Source organism: Bombus huntii, chromosome 1 (genome assembly GCF_024542735.1).
Source record: "Bombus huntii isolate Logan2020A chromosome 1, iyBomHunt1.1, whole genome shotgun sequence".
Taxonomy (NCBI): domain Eukaryota; kingdom Metazoa; phylum Arthropoda; class Insecta; order Hymenoptera; family Apidae; genus Bombus; species Bombus huntii.
Window position 1 is genome coordinate 990942 of NC_066238.1, and position 19774 is coordinate 1010715.

At 35.1% G+C, this 19774-nt stretch overlaps 3 protein-coding genes across 9 annotated transcripts in view; 2 read left to right on the forward strand and 1 right to left on the reverse strand.

Moving 5' to 3' along the window:
• LOC126865048 (GTP-binding protein RAD) overlaps positions 1–19774 on the forward strand; it is a 126951-nt gene that overhangs the window by 81438 nt on the left and 25739 nt on the right. The gene's annotated exons all lie outside the window — the stretch shown is intronic.
• LOC126866426 (dynein axonemal light chain 1-like) lies at positions 76–5237 on the forward strand. 5 transcript variants are annotated; one of them, XM_050620365.1, is made up of 4 exons: positions 76–919; positions 1935–2188; positions 3828–4105; positions 4942–5237. In XM_050620365.1, the coding sequence occupies exons 2-4, from the start codon at positions 1990–1992 to the stop codon at positions 5014–5016; spliced, it is 552 nt and encodes a 183-aa protein (XP_050476322.1). In that variant the 5' UTR covers positions 76–919; positions 1935–1989; the 3' UTR covers positions 5017–5237. The 5 variants fall into 5 exon arrangements, with proteins under 5 accessions (XP_050476322.1, XP_050476057.1, XP_050476147.1 ...); XM_050620100.1 differs by having other exon boundaries at positions 186–919; positions 1931–2188; positions 4955–5237; XM_050620190.1 differs by having other exon boundaries at positions 186–893; positions 1931–2188; positions 4955–5237.
• Positions 5636–19774, reverse strand: part of LOC126868540 (BAI1-associated protein 3) — a 123719-nt gene continuing 109580 nt past the window's right edge. The window contains exons 16-27 of one of the 3 annotated variants that reach the window (XM_050624523.1): positions 19013–19064; positions 18106–18147; positions 12647–12792; positions 12037–12253; positions 11852–11926; positions 11651–11764; positions 10911–11126; positions 10272–10487; positions 9748–9942; positions 9381–9625; positions 8769–8977; positions 5636–8093 (exon numbers count right to left, since the gene is read on the reverse strand). In XM_050624523.1, the coding sequence (XP_050480480.1) occupies positions 7999–8093; positions 8769–8977; positions 9381–9625; positions 9748–9942; positions 10272–10487; positions 10911–11126; positions 11651–11764; positions 11852–11926; positions 12037–12253; positions 12647–12792; positions 18106–18147; positions 19013–19064 (1822 nt within the window). In that variant the 3' untranslated portion in view covers positions 5636–7998. The remainder of the gene's footprint in view (positions 8094–8768; positions 8978–9380; positions 9626–9747; positions 9943–10271; positions 10488–10910; positions 11127–11650; positions 11765–11851; positions 11927–12036; positions 12254–12646; positions 12793–18105; positions 18148–19012; positions 19065–19774) is intronic. The other 2 variants (XM_050625309.1, XM_050626169.1) reach the window with 2 other exon arrangements.

The following is a 19774-nucleotide window of genomic DNA, read 5'->3' on the forward strand; positions in this document are numbered from 1 at the left end:
CGTTTATAAACTATCCATAGTTCATAACAATAGCTTTCATATATTTAGATTTTCATAGTTTTTAAATGGATTTGAACGACACGGTTCAAGTATGTACCACGGTAAGGTATAATACGTTTCAAGTCGAAAATCTTAAAAGAAATCAATTCTGACGATTACGTATCCTTCTTTATTCGATATTCCTTTAGCTATTTTTAATTTACCAAAAAATCAATTTCACAGTTTCTTCGTAGAAATTCTACATCTGTCTATATCCCTGTACGCTGGAAATTCATTCGAAACTTTCAACATATTTGTCGAAGGTCTACGAGTTCTAAACTCGTTATTATCTCCTGGAATCGATGCGATCTCGAGATCGATTTTAACGAGAGCCCTGAACTTTTCAGCTAACGAACGCACACGGTCCCAGTCGGATCCCGAGACCTGCACTTTTTCCACGTTAATATCGTCGTAAATCTTATTGGGACGCTTGGTTGATAAATAACGGCAGCCAGACGCATGCGTCCATGAGCATCGATTATTTTGATTGGTGCCAGATATTACCAGGCTCCAGTCGTGGCAGTTTGCCACGAGTCAAAACGAATGTCGAATTCTTGTAACCTCGAAAGCTCGGATAAACGATAACAAACGATATTCCGTCAAATTTGGAAGAAAAATGTTTCGCGCATCCTTCGAAATTGCACGGCGAAACGTGACCAAGTGATAACGTCGAACGCGATCGAGGAAAGATTTTACGTTTATCGTGGACAGAAGATTCGAATTGGAATTTTTGCCCACCATTGACATGCGTGAACAGAGTCGTTTGAAAATTTATCTGGTAATACGTGGAACCTTTTAATGGAAAAGTGTACCGATTGGTTGGCTACGGGAGATATTCCGGTGGAAAATTAATGGTATCGTCGAAAGTTTTTATTGTCAGGTAAATTATAAATAGCGGATAGGTGTATAAAATAAACGATGGAAAGAAAATAAAACGAAAGAGACACTGTTACCCTTTGTTCTTTAGCGTACCTTTGATATTTGATTTTTAAAAGAATTTCGAAAAATGATATTGTAATAGCTTTTTCATCGTTTACTCGCCTATTTCAGCATCGATTACAGCGGCTACTTACCTAATTGGTATCTTCTTTTTTCAAACGATACTCTGTGTTATTCTCGAGCAAACTGTTTTGTCGCCTTTCTCATATTTTATATTTTAAGCGCAAGACTAACAAATTTCTCGAAACGTTTTACAATTTTTAATAAAAGTTTGAGTATGAGTTTCAAGAAGATCCTCTTATGTAGTAGGATTATTTAAAGAAAGTATAAAGTACGTGCATTTTACATTTATTAAAAAAGAAGATGTACGAGAGGCTACTAATAGAAGATCGTAATATGCGTGGCGACACTTGAAATTTCATTGAGGAAACGCAGCAAGCGGTTTATGAAACGCTTATGATACCTTGGTGACCAGCCGAGACATCTTAGACACAGGATCGAGGCACGCGACTTATTAAAGAATTTTTAGTATCTCGCGTGGTATTCGTTCGCGAGATAACTCACCTGAATATTTTCTCACAAAATATTCTTAACAGCGTTCACCTTCGTAGAAATAAACAGGTTGATTCAATTAAGAAGAAGATTGCGCAGGAAAAGAAACGGATAAAACGAGCACAATTGGTAACGTTAACGAGAAAAGGGAAAGATTAAAAATATCGTACCGAATGGTCGAAGTTAATTAAAAAATTAAATAAAAAAGCTAAAAGAAGTATTTTTAAGCAATTTCCGCCATTGTTTCCCTTTGTCTTTTAATTAAACAAAAAGCTCGTTCTGTTGAACATGGTTCACCTTGCGTATACGTATATTTCTCGCTTTCATTTACTCACGTGATATTTGCTGAAACAGCCTTGTTCGATTCGTGCTCGTTTATTTCAACGGAGTTTTCTTTAAGGCAGAAACTAACGGCTTTTGCGAAAAATTGATCAAACTCGCCGATGAACGAAGGAAAGTATGACTACCATAAAACCAACCACCTGCAAAGAAGCTATTCGACTTTGGGAGGAAGAGAACAAGCAGGAAGCTTCCACCGCGAAGGAAGTAATTCTGAGCTTCCAATGGCCTCCTATAGAAAAAATGGACAACGCTTTAGCGGTTTTGATCAATTGCGAGAAGCTCTCGCTCTCGACGAACATGATCGAGAAGATTGCGGGTAGATATAATTTTTGATGGTTACTTTATACGACACGTTTAATATTATGTATATGACAAATTTAATTATTAACTATTTTATTCTCTCCTGTTACTAATTATCGCATCGTGACTTCCATGAATTTACGAGAAGTTAAAAAAAAATTTTCTTTTTTATTATTAAATTTGTACTTTACGATTTGTCCAGCTGGACATTCGGTAAATTTTTCTAGTTTAATTGTTAAATAACACGTGGAATACTCTCAACGGGATGCCATCTTCGAGTTGGACTATTTTATTTCTTTAGCGAAACCAGTGGGGTATTTTCTTTTTAGCCTTCTTCCTATGAGAGTAGTTCAAAAAAAAAAAAAAAAGAAGAAAAAATGCGCAGAATGTGTTTAATATACAAGTGTATATGAAATATGCAAAGTTTAACACCTGTTAAAACGTTTAGCAGATAAAACATATTTCTGCTTACTATCTTTTCCATTTGCTTTTATAAAAATATGAATTTACGTAAATATTTGCAGTCTTCTAATGATTATGCGTTACCTATAATAATATCACTATCTATTCATTCGATATTATTATTTCTTCAATTATTCGTTTATTTATAACAAATACAATTCTGATGTCGGTATCTATAAATTCAGGGAACACGGTGAAAGAATGTTATCAAATTTACCATGTTATATCTTGTATTATTCGTTTGCAATACGAAGCATAAAAATTTCAAAACATCGATATTTTGTTATCTACGATACTCTTCGGTCATCAAATTTTCTACTAATATTTCATTTCTAATCAATTAATCGTCGTATTTAATTACACGTAAACGTTTTGCTTCAACGATTACGCTATGTCGTCGTCACTTTTATCTCGAGCGAATGGCAAACTCTTCCCTCGACTTGTGCTGCTGTTCTTTCTTTTTTTTTTTTTTTTTGAAATCACAATACATCGCTCGAGAAGCTTGACGCGACGGTGATATTAAGATGATATATCATGGAGGATCCGGAATCGGTAGATTCGCGTGGATCTGTCATCGTGATAAACACGCGGGATTAACGAATAAAGTCGTTCAATCGGGCAAAATAATCTCGCGTAAATGGATCGTACCAGCTGCTGGATTTCCTTAATCGACGTTTAATTATAGCTCGTTTAATGCCATTCTATCTGACTCGATTATAAATGAATTATAGACAACGTGTACTATTGTGCAAAACATCGTTCTTGCCGCGCGTTCTCTGGGTTTTTCTATATCTCAGAATTCACGTTTTTTTCTAGATATTATCCATTTTTACCTCCTTTTTAAATTTATGAGAGATTTCTTGTTTTAATTAAATTCGATCCAAATATCTCTGTGCAAATTCATATTTGCATTAAAATATTATTATATTAGTGGAAGTGAATTTATATCTTTTAACAGAGAATGTTTTATCGCAATACTGATAAGAACAGGAACGAAGAATTAAGTCAGAGCGAGAAAAATATTAGAAAAAGATTAAACATTCGACTTTTATCACAGACTCGAATAATTCATGGTAAAACGTTAGCACCAACTTTGGCAAATTATTCCTCGATTAATTTTCAGGGATTTCAAAGTTACATAAATCGCGTAAGTAGAGGGAAAAAGAGTTTTGAAATTGTTGGAATTGACGTAGGAATCGGAACACTGAAGAACCTAAGGATCCTCTCGTTAGGACGTAACTTGATAAAAGGATTCGCTGGCTTAGAAGCATTAGGCGACACTCTGGAGGAACTTTGGATTTCGTACAATCTGATCGAGAAAATGAAGGGAATCAATGCGATGAGGAATCTGCGTGTTGTCTACATGTCGAATAATTTGGTTAGGGAGTGGATCGAATTTAACAAACTTCAAGAACTTACCAATCTTCAGGATCTCGTATTCGTCGGAAATCCATTGTACGAGAGTTTAGAGGTAGGTTTATTTGTGTCATCTTCGTCTTTAGTTTAATCTTGCTGCATTTGTAAAAATACCTCAGAATCTTGTTATCTTCTATTCGACGTTATTAAGAGAAAGAATGTTACGTTAAATGTTATGTTATGAATAAACGCAGTTGACAAAAAGATATTTTTCCTGATTCGTGATTCTGTAACCAGAGTCTTCTTTGAACAATAATTTAATAAATGACGATGTTACTACTATCGAACTTGCAAATTATAAATTATAGATCGTAGATGTCTTTGTCGACAACCTTAAAATTTTATGTTAAACAGCACAATTACAGGAGTGCTTTGTAATTTGTCAAACTTAATTCTAAAATTTCATTTGTTCTATTAACAAAATTTGTTGTACGAGTCAAATGTTACGTTAAACGGGATAAATTATTACGAAAAACAACTCGTGGCTTTTAAAATTTCAGTAATAACGTTAGTTCGATTTTGTGCGAGCAAGCGATACGACAGCTCCTGACGTTACATAATTGTCAAAATTCAGGCTTCCAGATGTAAGACACGTCTTCTTGAAAGACATTTCCCGACGTTTCACACCAGCGTGTTCTTTGAATTTTGATGAAGGTAGTTGGCGAAACGTTGGGATATGTTTACCAAGTAAGAGATACGCGTCTTTTATCTGGAAGCCTGAGTTTCGATAAATGTAGAAATTTCATGCATTTACGCTTTAAAATGTTATATTCAAATGTTTCGTATGAAATAATTTGTGGACTTCTCAAAACGTTGTATTCACCGAACGAAAGAAATACTTAAGTAAAGAAATGTTTGAACAATTTGATTGATCGCAATAATATTTCACAGAATGCATTTTTAGGTGGAGAACTGGAGATTGGAAGTCGCCAGACGTTTACCAACGTTGGAAAAATTAGACGGTGAATTAATTATACGGGCAGAAGAATGCGCGAATGTGTTGCAAAAGGTTGATAGTCCTGTGCAAACTCAGAAATCAGTCGAGTAAAATACCGTACAATGATGTCCTGATACGTTTGTAGATCTTTTTCGATTGTCCTTTTCATTTTTTACAGTTTGTGATTGATAATTTACTAAGACGTTTTATTTGTATAATCTTTTCTATATATATATATATATATATATATATATATATATATATATATATATATATTATTTTTAAGATTTGAGGAAGAAAATTTTGTAGAATTTTTGTGTATGTGTGGAAAAATGTAAAGCAGATATTTTTGTAAATTTAATGCTGATATTTATCGTTGTTAATTTCTTTCATTTGGATAAGATCTCGTACCTCAGGATTCTTTCAAGACAATTTCATTTTTAGACTTAAACATTACAGTGTCATCTTCTTCCACGTACTTTGAATTATTCGTTTCAAATACCATATCTTCGTAATAAGAAACGCAAAGAAGGAAATATAGACTTCCTTCTTAGAAAATGAAAATAAAAGAAGGACATTATACGTGTAAAAAAGAAAAATTAATGATGAATGAAATAGCAGGGAGGCTGTGAACGTAAGACCGCAATATTTCCGTACATTTATATTAATTTATTCGTCTTACGATACAAGACAAATCGTACATACGTTTCTGGTGATTGTAAAAGGTTGAAAAAGCAAATAGAGTTCGATTGGATTCGATGCACGAGATTATACCGAGGATCGGACAGACGACATTTCGAGAGATCATCGTTTCTTCTTCTTCCGTTTCTCTTTGTCTTGATTTTCTTTTTTTAAATAATTTTCCCTAAATTCGTTTTTCACATATTCTTTCTTATAGTTTCTCTTCGAAGGCGTGTGTGAAATACAAAGGTGTGTTGTCGATCTTCTCCTCCAGTTTCTCATTTTTTTCGTTTTTCTTTCTTTTTATTCTAATATTTTTTTTTTATTTATTTAGTTGTTTTATTCTCGCGTGTGTACGTACGTACGTGTGTATGTAGACGCAAACGAGACGCGCGTGAATAAATCGTGCAATAGAAAAATTGACGAGTGTGCGTTTTTTTTTAATCGTTCGTCTTTTCCCTCGAAATTACCTACTCCGACTGTTCTATCTACGTTATTGGTCGCCGATTTCCTTCGATTATCCATTCAATTTCCCTTATAATTTCCCCGTTTCAATAAACTTTCCCTTTCCGTTAACGTCATTAACGTTCCGCTTTCCTTTCCTCCAAACATTCTTAACCACGATCGCGATCGAAATTTTGTAAAAACTCGCGAACTATCCACGAGAAAGTCCAATGAGATTCAAACTCGTTCAACTACATATATTATACGTTCTTTCGTCTGATACTCGTCCAATTTCGTCGAATCGATCGATTCGATTTAGAAACACGACACACGCGCCGTGTCGAGGAGATCGGAAAAGAGCTGTAGAAAGATTTCAGATTGTACGAGCAAAATCAAACACTGAATCCCTGTGTGCGGGACACAGATACGCAAGGGGTTAGACACTTTCGCTTGGTATTCTTAATTATTCGATTAAATTCATTATACATGCGTGTAACGTGTGTGTATGTGTGGTTTTTTTTTTTTTTTATATTTTTCCGCGTACAACCTTATGCAATACGCAACACGGTGCAACACGAGCGCAGGATCATCGTTCATCTACGAATTTTCATTTACTTCCTTTTCTTTTTTTTATTTTTTTTTTTTCGTTTTTTTCCTTTTTCGTCTTCCTCTTGTAAATTCCATTCTCATTCGCATGCTTTTTCTGTTTTCTCTTTTATTTTATTTTGCTTATATCGTTTCGCTTTTGTAAACGTCGATCGAAATCCGTCGCACGAGATTCGACGAAAGGATTCGATGGATCGCGCCACGCGAGATCAGAAGAAAATATCGCTGCAAGTATATTTGGATCGAGAAGTGAGAAACGACGGCGGTGGAAAGATAGAAAGAGATACGTTTAGCCAATGACGAGTAAGAAAAATATCGTATATCGACTCTCTGTGGGATTGATTCTTTAATTGTCGAAGCGATGCGAATCGGCGGTGATTATTACGTTACTTTAATACTTTATACTTTAATGTGTACGTATATATATATATAGATTTGTATATTTAATTATTTCGTTCATTCTTCCATCTGTTATCGGTATTTTTATATGCAAGGGAAAAAGGAGTCACTTTCTTTCAATTACGATCGATGGACGTATCGAGGTTTGAAATAAATCCTCATTCTCCCTACTTTATCTTCTTTTAATGACGCTGTTTTCAGTTTCGAAAAATGAGTTTTCGGTTTCAACGTTGCGTCTATGTGTCACGGCCGTTTAGCATTGCTTCGAGTTTCGACGGTCTCGACGGTAGCATTTTGTTCCTTTTTTTTTTTTTTTGTTTTTAACATTTATCTTTAGATACATCAGGCTGATAAATTTAAACGATTTTTTTTGTTTTTATTTTTTTAAATATTTTCCTTCCTTTTTTATACGCTTCTCCTGCAATTCGATTCTTCTCCTCTCCACACAAAAATAGTTCTAATAATATATATATATTTATATATATATATATATATATATGTTCTCTTTTTTCAATAGTCTCTCTTCGATTTTCGATTTCTTTTTCTTAATCCTCAATGTTTCCTTCTTTTTTTTTAATAACAATGTTACTCTTCGTTTATTTAACTTCGTTAGTTACCAACACCGATTATATTCAACACGATTTACACTGAGAAAGATCTGACGAATTTCAAGGCTATAAACCTCGAGAAGAGAGTCGACTTGCTTCCCGCGGGGATGGATTTTGATTTTTCGTTTTTCAATTTTTTATTTTCTTTTCACTTTTTCTGATTTTTTCTTGTTTCTTCCCCATCGAGTGCTGATATTCAAAACAATAGTCGCATATCAACGACGACATTCCTCTTTTCCGCGGTGCTACCTCGTTTCCGGTTACGAACCCGTCTTACGTCGAGGCGAACCGTTGCTTCTGCTTCTTCACGAAATCCAGGGCCATCTTGTCGCCGACTCTCGTCTCCAGAATTTGTAGAATCGGATGATCTAGAAACGAAAAGACCAATTGTAGATTTGACATCGGTCGAAGATTTTTACCGAATCTGTTTCTTCGTGTATTGTACCGTCCGTAGACTTATAAACGTCTGTCAATAGCTCGTATGCGATGTACGAGAAAGATGAAAGAGAGAAATTCTTAATTTTAGAACAATCAAACTTATTATAACGAAGAGTTTCGAATATTTTGATTTTCCCAACTACCTTTGCGATATCTCTGATCATAAAGATAGAACAGCGCGGGAGTTCTGATCAATTTCGAGTCGTAAGAGTCTGTTGAAACGTTCACTAACTCAGCGTTTCTTCCAAATGGATATTTTTAAAGAAACATTTTATCAAGATTACGTTGCGTCTGATGAGATTGTTATGAAATTCGTTTACTGTTTCAACGTCGTGGAAATCATATTAGTTTGACGGAGTTTCGCAACAAATTCAATTATCGTATCCAGCTACCCTAGAGCATCGAATACGATATAAACAATATTAAATAACAATATTATCGTACTTCGTATAACGACATTATAATATAAGAATATCGAAATAACAAGGAATATATCTTTACTTCGCCTTCGTCTGTTACGATGTTCGCTCTTTCAGAGAAAATAGATGAAAATGAATCGAATAAGAACGAGAAGATTGTACGTAGTACGCGTTCATCGAACTCACTTCGATTCTTCTGATGCATCAGGGGTAACTCGGTGTGCTTGAGGCCGTGGAAATTGTCTATACTGGCATTCGAGTCGGTAACACCAGGTATCGTGCTGAGCCCCAAGAACGCTTCACCAGCGAAGTCATTCGCCGTGAGCACGTCGTGATCCATTACGGTGAACAGAACCATGGCGTTTGGACTTCGACACTGCTCCACGCTCACGGAGCTAACGACAGAGAAGTTCGTAGAGAGTCGATGGCATAAAAATATACGCCAAGTGATTACGATGATCAACCGATAGGGAAAATATCGATTTGATTACTTTGAAATGTTACGATCGAATGAAAGAATCAACTTTTTATAGGCACGATTCGAAATAATTCAATAATTCAAGTTTCACGAACTACCAGCAATACCGACAGTTATTGGTGTGCCTTAGGACACGACTCTACCAAGTTATTTCTTATTGTAAGAACAATATTGAAATTTCAAGACCTTTAATCATCTTTTACGAAGGTCTGTACGTTTCTGAGTATTCGTAAATCTTCGAATATATCAAAGAATGATCAACGTATGTACGTAGTTAAATCTTTGCATTCGATGTTAGAAATTTGTTCTTCGTTGCTTACAATTCGAAACATTCGTCGAACATAGGGTTCAGAGTTTTCTTCTTGACGTTGGTGTGCTGCTCGGCGCAATGCTCGAAGACTCTTCGTGGCAGCAATTCGATTATCACGAAGGGATCGCTGTAACCGTTTGGATCTAATGGTATCACGTCTCTGGCATTTATAACTTCCACGCACAGAGAATCGTGATTTAGATACGCTCTCACCGTTAGAACGCCATATTCGGAGGATACGGTGTTTAGTTGGTCCTAAGAAGATCAGAGTAGTCACTTTACAGTTAAAAAAATCGTGCAACTATACCAAACTTCGATTTAACTTCGATTACAGCTTTGCGACACAAAGAAAAAAGAAAATCAGATCATATAGTAACCTGAAGTCGTTGTCGATAAAATCGGTCGATCAAGAATGTTGTATCCATTTTGTGATACTGAAGCCGTTCCTCAACATTCAGGAAACTCTGACATTTAAGTGTTTCGAACGGCAAACCTTTATCATCCTCGTGGAAGAACGTCGCCAATAAGTCCAGCGCCTCGTGAAGTCTTTCGTAAAACATCGCTGGTTTATCCTATAGAGAAACAGATTTTTTAACAAATCAAACCAATAACAATCCTTTCTTTATCGTTTTCAGTTACACAACGATTGGTGGCAATGCTAAAGGCATCGATATCAATCGACATTAAATACTTCATCGTAAGAGTACCGGATATGTATGCATATTCTGAATATAATTAAAACGATGGAACCTAGGTAGAAAATTGATTCATTTTTATTAAATACTGTGGATATTTTAAATACTTCTTTTGGATATTTTTCGCACTATCAAACTTTCCATAAATGTATAAAGATATTATTTTATGCCTATTCGTCATGAGATAGCGTTAAGATTCTGCTTACGCCCGCGTTTCCGTCCATTTGGTTGCTCAGCTCAGCCAGCACCACTTCCCAGATGTCTTGAAGAACTCGATTGAAGTTCACTGTAAGCAGAGCCGAGTTTAGCACCACCAGGTGCATGTCTAAATACTCGAGCAACGGCGCGATAGCCTCCCAAGTGGGCAAACTGTCCGGTGACCAAGCCAGATGGAACATCGCCTTCTTCAATGGTGGTCTCATCTGTAGATCAAGATATTTCTCAATTATAACTTTCTTTATTTGACATTATGATATTACATGTAGTGCTACAGCGTGGTATATTTAATACGATACTATTGAAAATTAATTCTTAATTGATCCTCGATTTTGAATTCATTTACAAACAAATTTCTATTTTAAATTTGTCGGAAGAATAAAGTTTACTTTTTGTATCAATTATCCATTGTTTCGATTGCGTGTCGTAAATATTCAATTTTGCGCATATTTTGCGATCTTTCGCGTCAGAAATGAGAATGAAGTAATCTTCTAAAGACACTTATTTTTTCTATTCTTTTGGTATTAAAAAGAAACAGTAATCTCAGTGAACGGATCTAACTTGTTTATTAAAAAAAAAAAAAAACATTCTCAGTCGTTTGGTTTGTATTCTTTGCTCGCAATGCTGACCTTCGTGCCGATCCTCGAAACGATCTGGTTTATGAACAGCAACATTTGTCCTGGTGCCTGTTCCAGCGGTGACGTCAAAGCGGTTCTCCACTGCATTCGTGCAGAATCACCAGCTTGACACTCCAAGGCTGTTAGAACTTTTTCCACGAGTAACTCCTCTCCTAAATTCAGAAGCCATCGTCGGACGTACTCCAAGCCGTTGATAGCCACGCACATCTACGAATATAGTTTCGGATCATTGAATCCATGGATGAAGATCGATTCAGTAGTAACATATTATAATCATAATTATTTAGTAGTAATATATCGTTTTCATTAATTTTTGTTTGAAGAGATAAATTATTAACAACAGTATATACTATATAATCTAATATCTTTATCGAATCATAATAATTTTTAAGATAAATAAACTTTTCTATAGATAAATATATTAAGAAAAATTCATAGACAGATCTATCAAAAACATAGAAAGAGAAGCTTCGGCGTTATATCGTTTCAACTTTCAGACGTGCAGCGTTTAATTTGATTGCCTTCTCTTTGCTATCTATTGCGAGTTACTCTACAATATTGCCATTCATTTGCTTATGTATTTGCGTTTTATATTCTATAGAGCAGAGTCGAACATTTAAGCGTATTAAAAAAGACGTTTATCTTGGTCATCGTGACAAAGTGTTTCTGATATTACTATGCCTATGTTTGCAAAGCAGTGTCGTGTCATACTGATGCGAAGCGGTCTCTACCTCAGCGATTACCTCGTCTGATGTCTTATATGGCGTCTGGTCCTCGTAATAACCGCTATCAGCCAATTTTTGGTGCGTTATCTCGGCGTAATAAGCTGCTGAGCTACATATAGCCTGTAATAAAAGAATACATCTCAGAAAAGGTGAATTTAATCTTCGTCTAAATCCTCCAAGCCTTTGGTACGTTAAATTTATACTTACATCGACAACTTTCAGAACTAAATTGTACGATCCAGGAAGATCCGGCCAAGCCAATTTCTTCCAAAATTCTTTAATCTACGAACATTGTGAGTTTTTAAATTATACCTATATATCCTTCGTTTTAAGAAGCTAATTCACACGATTGTCGACTTAAATATCCCTTTTTGTTTCTTTTTCTAACATACCTGATAGAAGCAAGCTGTAACATCGATGGCGGAGGTACTATGTTTCACAATGTATTCGGCGGTACAGATCCGATCAAGTTCAGTCGATTTTCGTACCCGTTGAATCGCCTTCAATTTAGCCAGATCCAACCATTTATCGACAGCTGGTCTGAACCACTCGTAATACTTACAAATTGCCAAAGTTTTATGGTCGGACTGCGGCAGGTTCTCCTTCATGCTAAAAATATGACATTTTCCATAAAGATAATCATTTTTTATCGGAACCTTTTGTCAGAGATCCTACCGATAAAGAATTTCAATAGTGCCAAGTAATCTTAGAGCCTCGCAAATAAATATTCAATTTTCTCTTCGATTTAAAAAGTTGCAGAGTTTAAAAAATTTCATTTCATCGAATTCCAAATATTCAATGTTACGAATGTCTCATCGTAATAAATTACTTGAGATCTAGTAAGAATTCCAACAACTTATTTTTATCTTCAACGGCCATAAGTACACATTTTGCATCATATTTAGTTTGAGAAATAGTTAATTCTTCAGTTTGATTTTTTCCCGACTGCACAGTATATATTTATTCGTAACCTTCCAATATAATTAATCAATTGATAGTTACGTTATGAAATCCTGCAGAGCCAAGTATAATTCGAACATTGGCGTTCCAATTTCCGCTCCAGGTGGTAGCACGTACTCTTCGTCCGCGTTTTGACCGTGAAGTTGAAGACAAGCCGTGGTGACCCTGGCTCCGAGTTCGTTTTGCATCTATCAAATACATTTCTTCCGATGAAGTCGAAGAACAAGGGAACAAGCGTCTGATTCTACCAATGCTTCGCAAGTCTTTTCGTATTTCCACCACTTTTTACTTTTTACGCAAGTTTCTCTGCCACGCCATTTCTAATAACAACTATTTTTGAAAGTAGGATTTCTTTAAATGTAATTAAGAACGTTTAAACGTTGTTCACAGATTATCAAATTTTGATAGAGTGTTGATAGAATCTTGACAAAGTAATCGTTATGTAACCATACTTTGGGAGAATTTAATTTAAGAAATAAGATCATAGTAGTAAATAATTTACTAACAAACGCAATGGCCGGTAGATTATTCAAAAACTAATCACTCGTGCCAATAAAATCTCCCGAAACCTTTTCGAGGCTGCATAAATAGAAATATGTACTTGGACGTTCTTTCGAAAATTAATTATCCCAAACGAAGTCCTGTACAATTGTTTCAAAAATTACTTAAATATATCTTTAAAAAACTTATCCTCGGCAAGTCAAAGCAAAATCGCTCTTTCAATCGTCGTATAAGAAGCAATTAATTTTCTACACGTGTCAAATTTCCCGTGTATCGAATACACGTGTTTGCGTTTAGGAACGACGTCGCGTATTTTCAGGAAACACGGTCGATTCGCCCGCAAAATAAATGAAAATTCCCTAGCAACGCGATTTGGAGATTTGGTCCTTTCAATTACGCGTACGTACAAATCCCAGTGTACGTCGAACGCTTGGCAACTTTCGAAATTACTGGAATCCCACGATAACTCGTTTATTACACGACGTTTCGTGTAAGCAAGCAAAGGAAGCAAACGTCTTTCGTCAGAAAGGTAGAATAATTAACCCGTTGCCTCGAAGTACGCATTGAGTTTCTCTCTTCAAGTATCAAATTCTTGTCTTAGTTGGGACAATGTATAGCGCAACTTAAACGAGTTAAATCTAATACTGTAATTTTACGCTTACGTTGTTCTACGTATTTGTTATAAACGTAATAAAGTTCGATGAATTGATTATTCCAATGTAATATATTATTTTAAGAAATGTTTTCTTACTTGGCTTTTCTTCTTGATATTTTTCAAACGCCTCAGATTTGACGTTTAACGAATAAATTTATCGTTACGACGCTATCGTATAATTAAAACCGAAGAAACCGAGCCATGTTTCTTCGTTGAAGCAGTTAATTGATTATTAGAACGGAACGATATACGACAATTGAATTTAATTAATTAACTAATCGATGAAAATTAACCGCAGAATAGCGATGTTCGGTTAAGGAATCTCAGTCGAGTTGCTGTTGCAGAAACTTTGTAGAAAAGCGTAGGTTTGCCGTAATAAAGTAAAGTAAAGCGTAGTAAAAATGAAATTGCGTGAAAAAGTAAAGTACATATTTCTCACTTAGAACGTGACGTTAGTAAACGTTCCGTATTACGATAACGAAGACAAAGTGGGAATAGTCGTCTGAGCTTCGCAGCTTACCTGATATACCACTCATTTAGGATAAGCACGATCTCCGATTTTTTACCAAATTTTTACCCTCTTTATTTCTGTTCTAAAATATTCGTTCAATTTTCAACGCAAACTCTATCCGTGACTGCATAAAAATTACACACAATTATCAAACGAATCGCATTCGTTATTTCAACAGCCGTTTTCGAGTCTCTTCGTCGTTATCGATCCACTAACAAGAGTACAATTTCCTATACACAAGATCAACTTTGATTTTCAAAGTAAAGATAAAATAATTGATTTCAGCTATACAGTCTAAAAAAATTTCCATTATTGACTTATCAATAGAGATAACGCTTTCTTCGAAAAAATGAAATTATTTGCCGAGGTTGAAAAGTAATGTACAAAATAATTGCTGCTCCTTCAAGGCCTCATATTTCCCTATTACTACTAACTCAATTAACAAGAACGCAATTTTCTCACAGAGTCGAGATGCAGTTTATTTCCAACGGGAATACAATTTTACAAAAAACGAACTTATTTTTCATAGCAAAGACAGAATAATTGGTTTTCGCTATTTCATTATCCGTATTACAAGATTCAGCCACTACATATTAACAAAAGTACCGCTACTTCTTCGACGTCACCGTATTTTTTTATCACCATTAATTCGATCGAAAGGGATAGAATTTCCTATTTATCGAAGACGCAGCTAATTTCTAAAATTCAAGATCCACGAACAGCGATAAACGAATGATTTATAAATATCTATATTTTCTCAATTTCTGTCTGCAAAATAGATTTAATCGTCAAAGTTGAGGACGTTTAGTAGACACACACATTGGCGCCTAATCGTAAGAGAGATTCATAACGCAACGGCTTAAGTACAGAAAGTTACAGGATTTCCCTTGGGTTTGGCAAAGTTGGTGAAATTGTATCGAAGCGTCTAAACGTTTCGGAAACTTGCGTAAAAGTGGTGGACACCCTACAGAGAGATAGGTTAACCGGGACTCGACAGGGACGTTTAAGTGGCTGTGCGCGGGAAGCACATCTCTGGAGGTGCAAGAAAAAAAAAAAGATCGATTTGCGTGCTTGATATCCTGTGACTACGAGTAAACTAAGTATATTCCTACCGATCGTTCCGTTTTCTTCTGAATTTCGTTGGAAAATGCGCTAGATCGACGCGTTCGATAAGACCTCGCTTGTCTTCCCAATGGCTTTCTCTTTTACCTTTTATAATTTAAACGTGTATCGCAATAAGGTGACGAGAAGATGCACGAAATAGTGAGCAAATATTACAGAAGAGGGAAATATTAAAGTAGATAATGTGAATGATACGTAGGTATCATATGATATGAATTGTAGATGTAAAAATGGAATTAATATTATTTCTAATTTAAATTCTTGGCGAATCCGATTATAAAAATTAGAAAATGTTACAACAATGGTGTTTATATGGATTCTTTGTATAAATAGAAATATATATGATCCTCTTATACTCGATGTTCAATGAGCAACATTGTATTTTAATAGGTCAATAACTGCTCATAATTTTACTGCGTTATGTTTTCTTAAAAAAAAAAAATAATGTAAGCGACGTGTTCCTATCGTTAGCAATTGATAAAGAAAACAATCGTTCGGTTGACTCGGAGAATCAATAATCAACAGTCTAAAGTCGATCGAAATAAAAAGTACAAATTTCGTCATTTGTAAAACAATCTTACGTATTATCAACGTTTCCTTGTTCACCGAATGAAAATTAAAAGAAGAAACTTAAACTTCTATCGCTCTAACGATTCAAACTCGAAATTAAAAGTTTCGATTCCAACGAAATTCATCGAAAACACGATGAATTTTAATTTCTCCGTATGTATGTGGTAGGCGCTAAGTAAAATCAATCGATAAAATAAAATGAATTTACAGAAACACAGGAGTCCAAGCGTGACCAGAGAAGTTTCATCGTCTAAAATTCTCGAACTATCGAAACTACGTTTCTACTTTGTTCGCAAATTCTACCTCATTAATAATACAGTAACGTTTGGCGAGCGCATGCATCGGGTTCGATGTATATTTCCTATGCGGTGTCCGGCAAATTACGCGGAAGATTCATGCGGAGCGTGTGACGTGTTTAACAAGCAAGTGGTATTCCTTTGATAAAAGAGAAACGCGTGCACCTCGGCTGGAAATAAAAGAGCTGCCAATGGAAAGCAACGTCATGCATCACGGTGTGGCCCTTCGCGTCTCCGGCGTCCCGTGAAAGATACGGTGAAAAATTACGTGCTTTACGTCAGCACGTTCGCGCGCCAATGGAAGTGGCAACGAATCAGCCGGACAACCCTCTTTCATCCGTCCTAGATCCACTTTTTCCCTCGTGAACCGTCAGGAAATTAGAGTATCAAGACTTCGGATAATTGCGTTTGCGTTTCTTTTCAGGGTTATTGAACTTTCCCTCGTATTTCACGTTATATTTGTTGGAAAAAGATTCTTTCGAATTTTCGAAAGTCAAATTTTTCCATTCTAAAAAATTGTATTCGCGGACTTACAAATCTTTGAATTTTTTAATCTTTGAGTCTTCGAACCTATTGTATTCTGGTTTCGTATTTTTAGTTAGCTTTGTGTATTTTATTCTTTTACAAAGTATGATTTCGATACATGTATTCTATTCGTGGAACATTTAATAAATTTACGTGGCTTTAATTTCATTGGGATTCATATGCACAAAATATTGGGTCGTACATACACGGTCGAACAAAACTATTTACTTTTCGTAGTTTGTACTCTATATCGTTCTTCGTATCAATAACGTATGCGATACAAAACGTAATTAATTAATATGAAACTCCTGATCGTGTATGAAAATTGATGCTCGAATTAGACGATATATTTCACCAAATCTTGACATTGAAACTAATAAGAAATAAAATGTATCGTATAACATTATAAATAAATAGACCATAAGACTTTAATCCTATCAAATTACAAAAAGTACGATTGTTCTAGAACTAACAAAAATTTGTTTCAATCTCGATACGCTATCGATTCGATTCCACTTCCATCGCAGTTTCTTTCCAAAGATAGCAAACTACACTTATGAACATCAAAAACTTCATTAAGAACTACATACAGTGTAGACAGTAGGCTGTCTGTATTAATTAATTAATTAATTAATTAATATTTGTCAAAGAACACCTGTAGATCGTTATTTCGTTGAGCTGTCTCTCAGTCGGAATATTTCCTTCATAAAGAAATAATTTTCCCTTTGATCTCGTAAAATGTTTCATGTATGCGGAATTAAATCAAAAGTATTTCTAATAGCACCATACTGATGCTTCTTGACATCGTTATCAACCGTAGGAACTACTTTACGATATTTGTTCGAAATCGAGCATTCGTGTCGGAACAATGCCAAATATTTTACTACATCAGCAAGTAGAATTTTGTATGTTTCTTTTGTACGTAAATTTATTTAAATCCTAACTAATCTCAGAAAATTCTAAATTTTACTAGTGATCCAAAACTTGAGAAGAGGCAGTATTTACAAGTAATCATCGTAGAACGGTATTCAAGAAACTACTAGCTAATCAACCGCTATTCTTTCTATTTGCGTACTTAAATTTTTACTCGCGTATTAAAAGATTGAGCTTATCTTGTTTATCTATTTGATATATTTTTTTGTCATTTATTTAATTCCTTGATATTTAATTCCTCCTTGATACTAATAAAAACGTACGCGAATAAAAGCAAGCGGTTTCGATACGACAGTTCAAATGTTACATATACAAGGAGATCGAAGAAGAAAGATAGAGTAGAAATAGAAAAGGGTTTTAACAGTTCGTGGTGGCGATGAAAAAGTACCTCGGATGTGTTCTCCATGTGTTTCGCCACGTGTTCCGCCAGCTATGGACAAACATCTCGTGTACAGTAAGATCGCGATGACCTGACGGACATATCAAACTCATCCTCAACATCGTTCCATCCTCGTTCAACCTAGCCTTCAGGTCACTGCGATTTGCTTATTTATAGGGTGTCCCTGCTCCATCCTTTCCTTTACTTTTCATCTCACAATGCAAACATCCGAACGATATAAACGATACTCGGATCGCTGTAATTTCGAAATTTCCACTTACTTTTAACTTATTTTTGCCGACATTTCGTTTATCGCTTTTTTCCTGGAACACCCTATATATAAAGAGTAATATGTTCTGTAGTTATTTCGATGCAAGGACGTCGACCGAATTCGCAGAATTGAAAATAATCCAATCGCAAGAACACGTTATAAAATAATCGATAAATAATTTCTTTCTCTCTATCTCGTTTCTAGACGCGTGAATTTAGATAGAAAATTTCTCTCTGATGTCTGTTTCTCTTTAACTTTTATTAACTCCAATCGCGTGTCTTGTTTCCTCTCTTTTACGAAGATCTTCGACGGACGATTGTTTTATCGTTAAACGGATAGCTAGCTCTTCTTGTTTTCGATATCGATCGAAAATTTGAGAAAAGAAAAAAAGAAAAACACGATCGACGTCTTGAATAAAGCATAAAGCCAAACATAGCACATCCAGCTTCACGAAACAGTGAAATAAAATATAGTCGTGTGTCATAATGATTGTGTGCTTTGATTCTGCATCGTCGCGATCTATCAAGTGAGAATATTTCATAGATATATGTATAAATAAATATATATATATATATATATATATGTTTCTCGTTCGTCTTTCATATTTGTTGGAAATGATCGCTTTTTCACGCGGGGTTTGCTTACCAGCTTGTCCAATTGCTTATACACCGCCGAGAAATATGGCACGCCGTTCGTGCTGAAACACAACATTTCATCTATCGTTTGTAAATCGATTTATCTTCCCTTTAACTTGAAATATTTATCGTGGATAATATATGATTTTCCTTTACTCGTGGTTAAACAGCGGATACCGTATTTTGCAAACTCGTATTTTTATAAACCTAGTGAAACAAGTGGAATACAAGCAGAAACATATTTCATCTACCGAATGTTACAATAAATATTATACTTTGAATATTTTTGATAATATTGGATACATTTTTCTAATTTTTAATTTCCTACGTGTAAAAGAGCTACTCGCGAGTAACGTAAAAAACTGATACGAAAATAATAGACACGCGAGGAAGAGATACGATATAAGCGAAGGATATCAATCTTTTGTCGTGTACTTTACTAAATAAAATTATCGAAATTTCGAAAGATCATGGTCGTAGGTGTACAAAATAAAAAAATACGGACTAGTTATTTTGGCTATTCTAGCAGTTTTGACGTTAATAATACGATTTTCGTTTGGAAATTTTGTTTCTATATAACAAGTATGTTTCTCCGTGCATTCGCAATCTCACGTTAAAGGAACAAGAGATTCGTACGTTTCATTCGAAAAAGCAATTTTCCATAGAAGCAAAGAGAACCGAAGGTAGAACAATTTTCAATAGCACGGTCATCGGTTAGGCAACTTTGATGTTCCGCCTGTTAAAAAATAAGTCTAATATTTATTCTACGGTA

Bases quoted from the DNA above. Each gene is read 5' to 3' on its own strand.
- LOC126866426 (XM_050620100.1), top strand. From the start codon at position 1,990: ATGACTACCATAAAACCAACCACCTGCAAAGAAGCTATTCGACTTTGG. The intron at 2,189-3,827 runs GTAGATATAATT...GAATTGACGTAG, and splicing joins CATGATCGAGAAGATTGCGG to GAATCGGAACACTGAAGAAC. The intron at 4,106-4,954 runs GTAGGTTTATTT...ATGCATTTTTAG, and splicing joins CATTGTACGAGAGTTTAGAG to GTGGAGAACTGGAGATTGGA.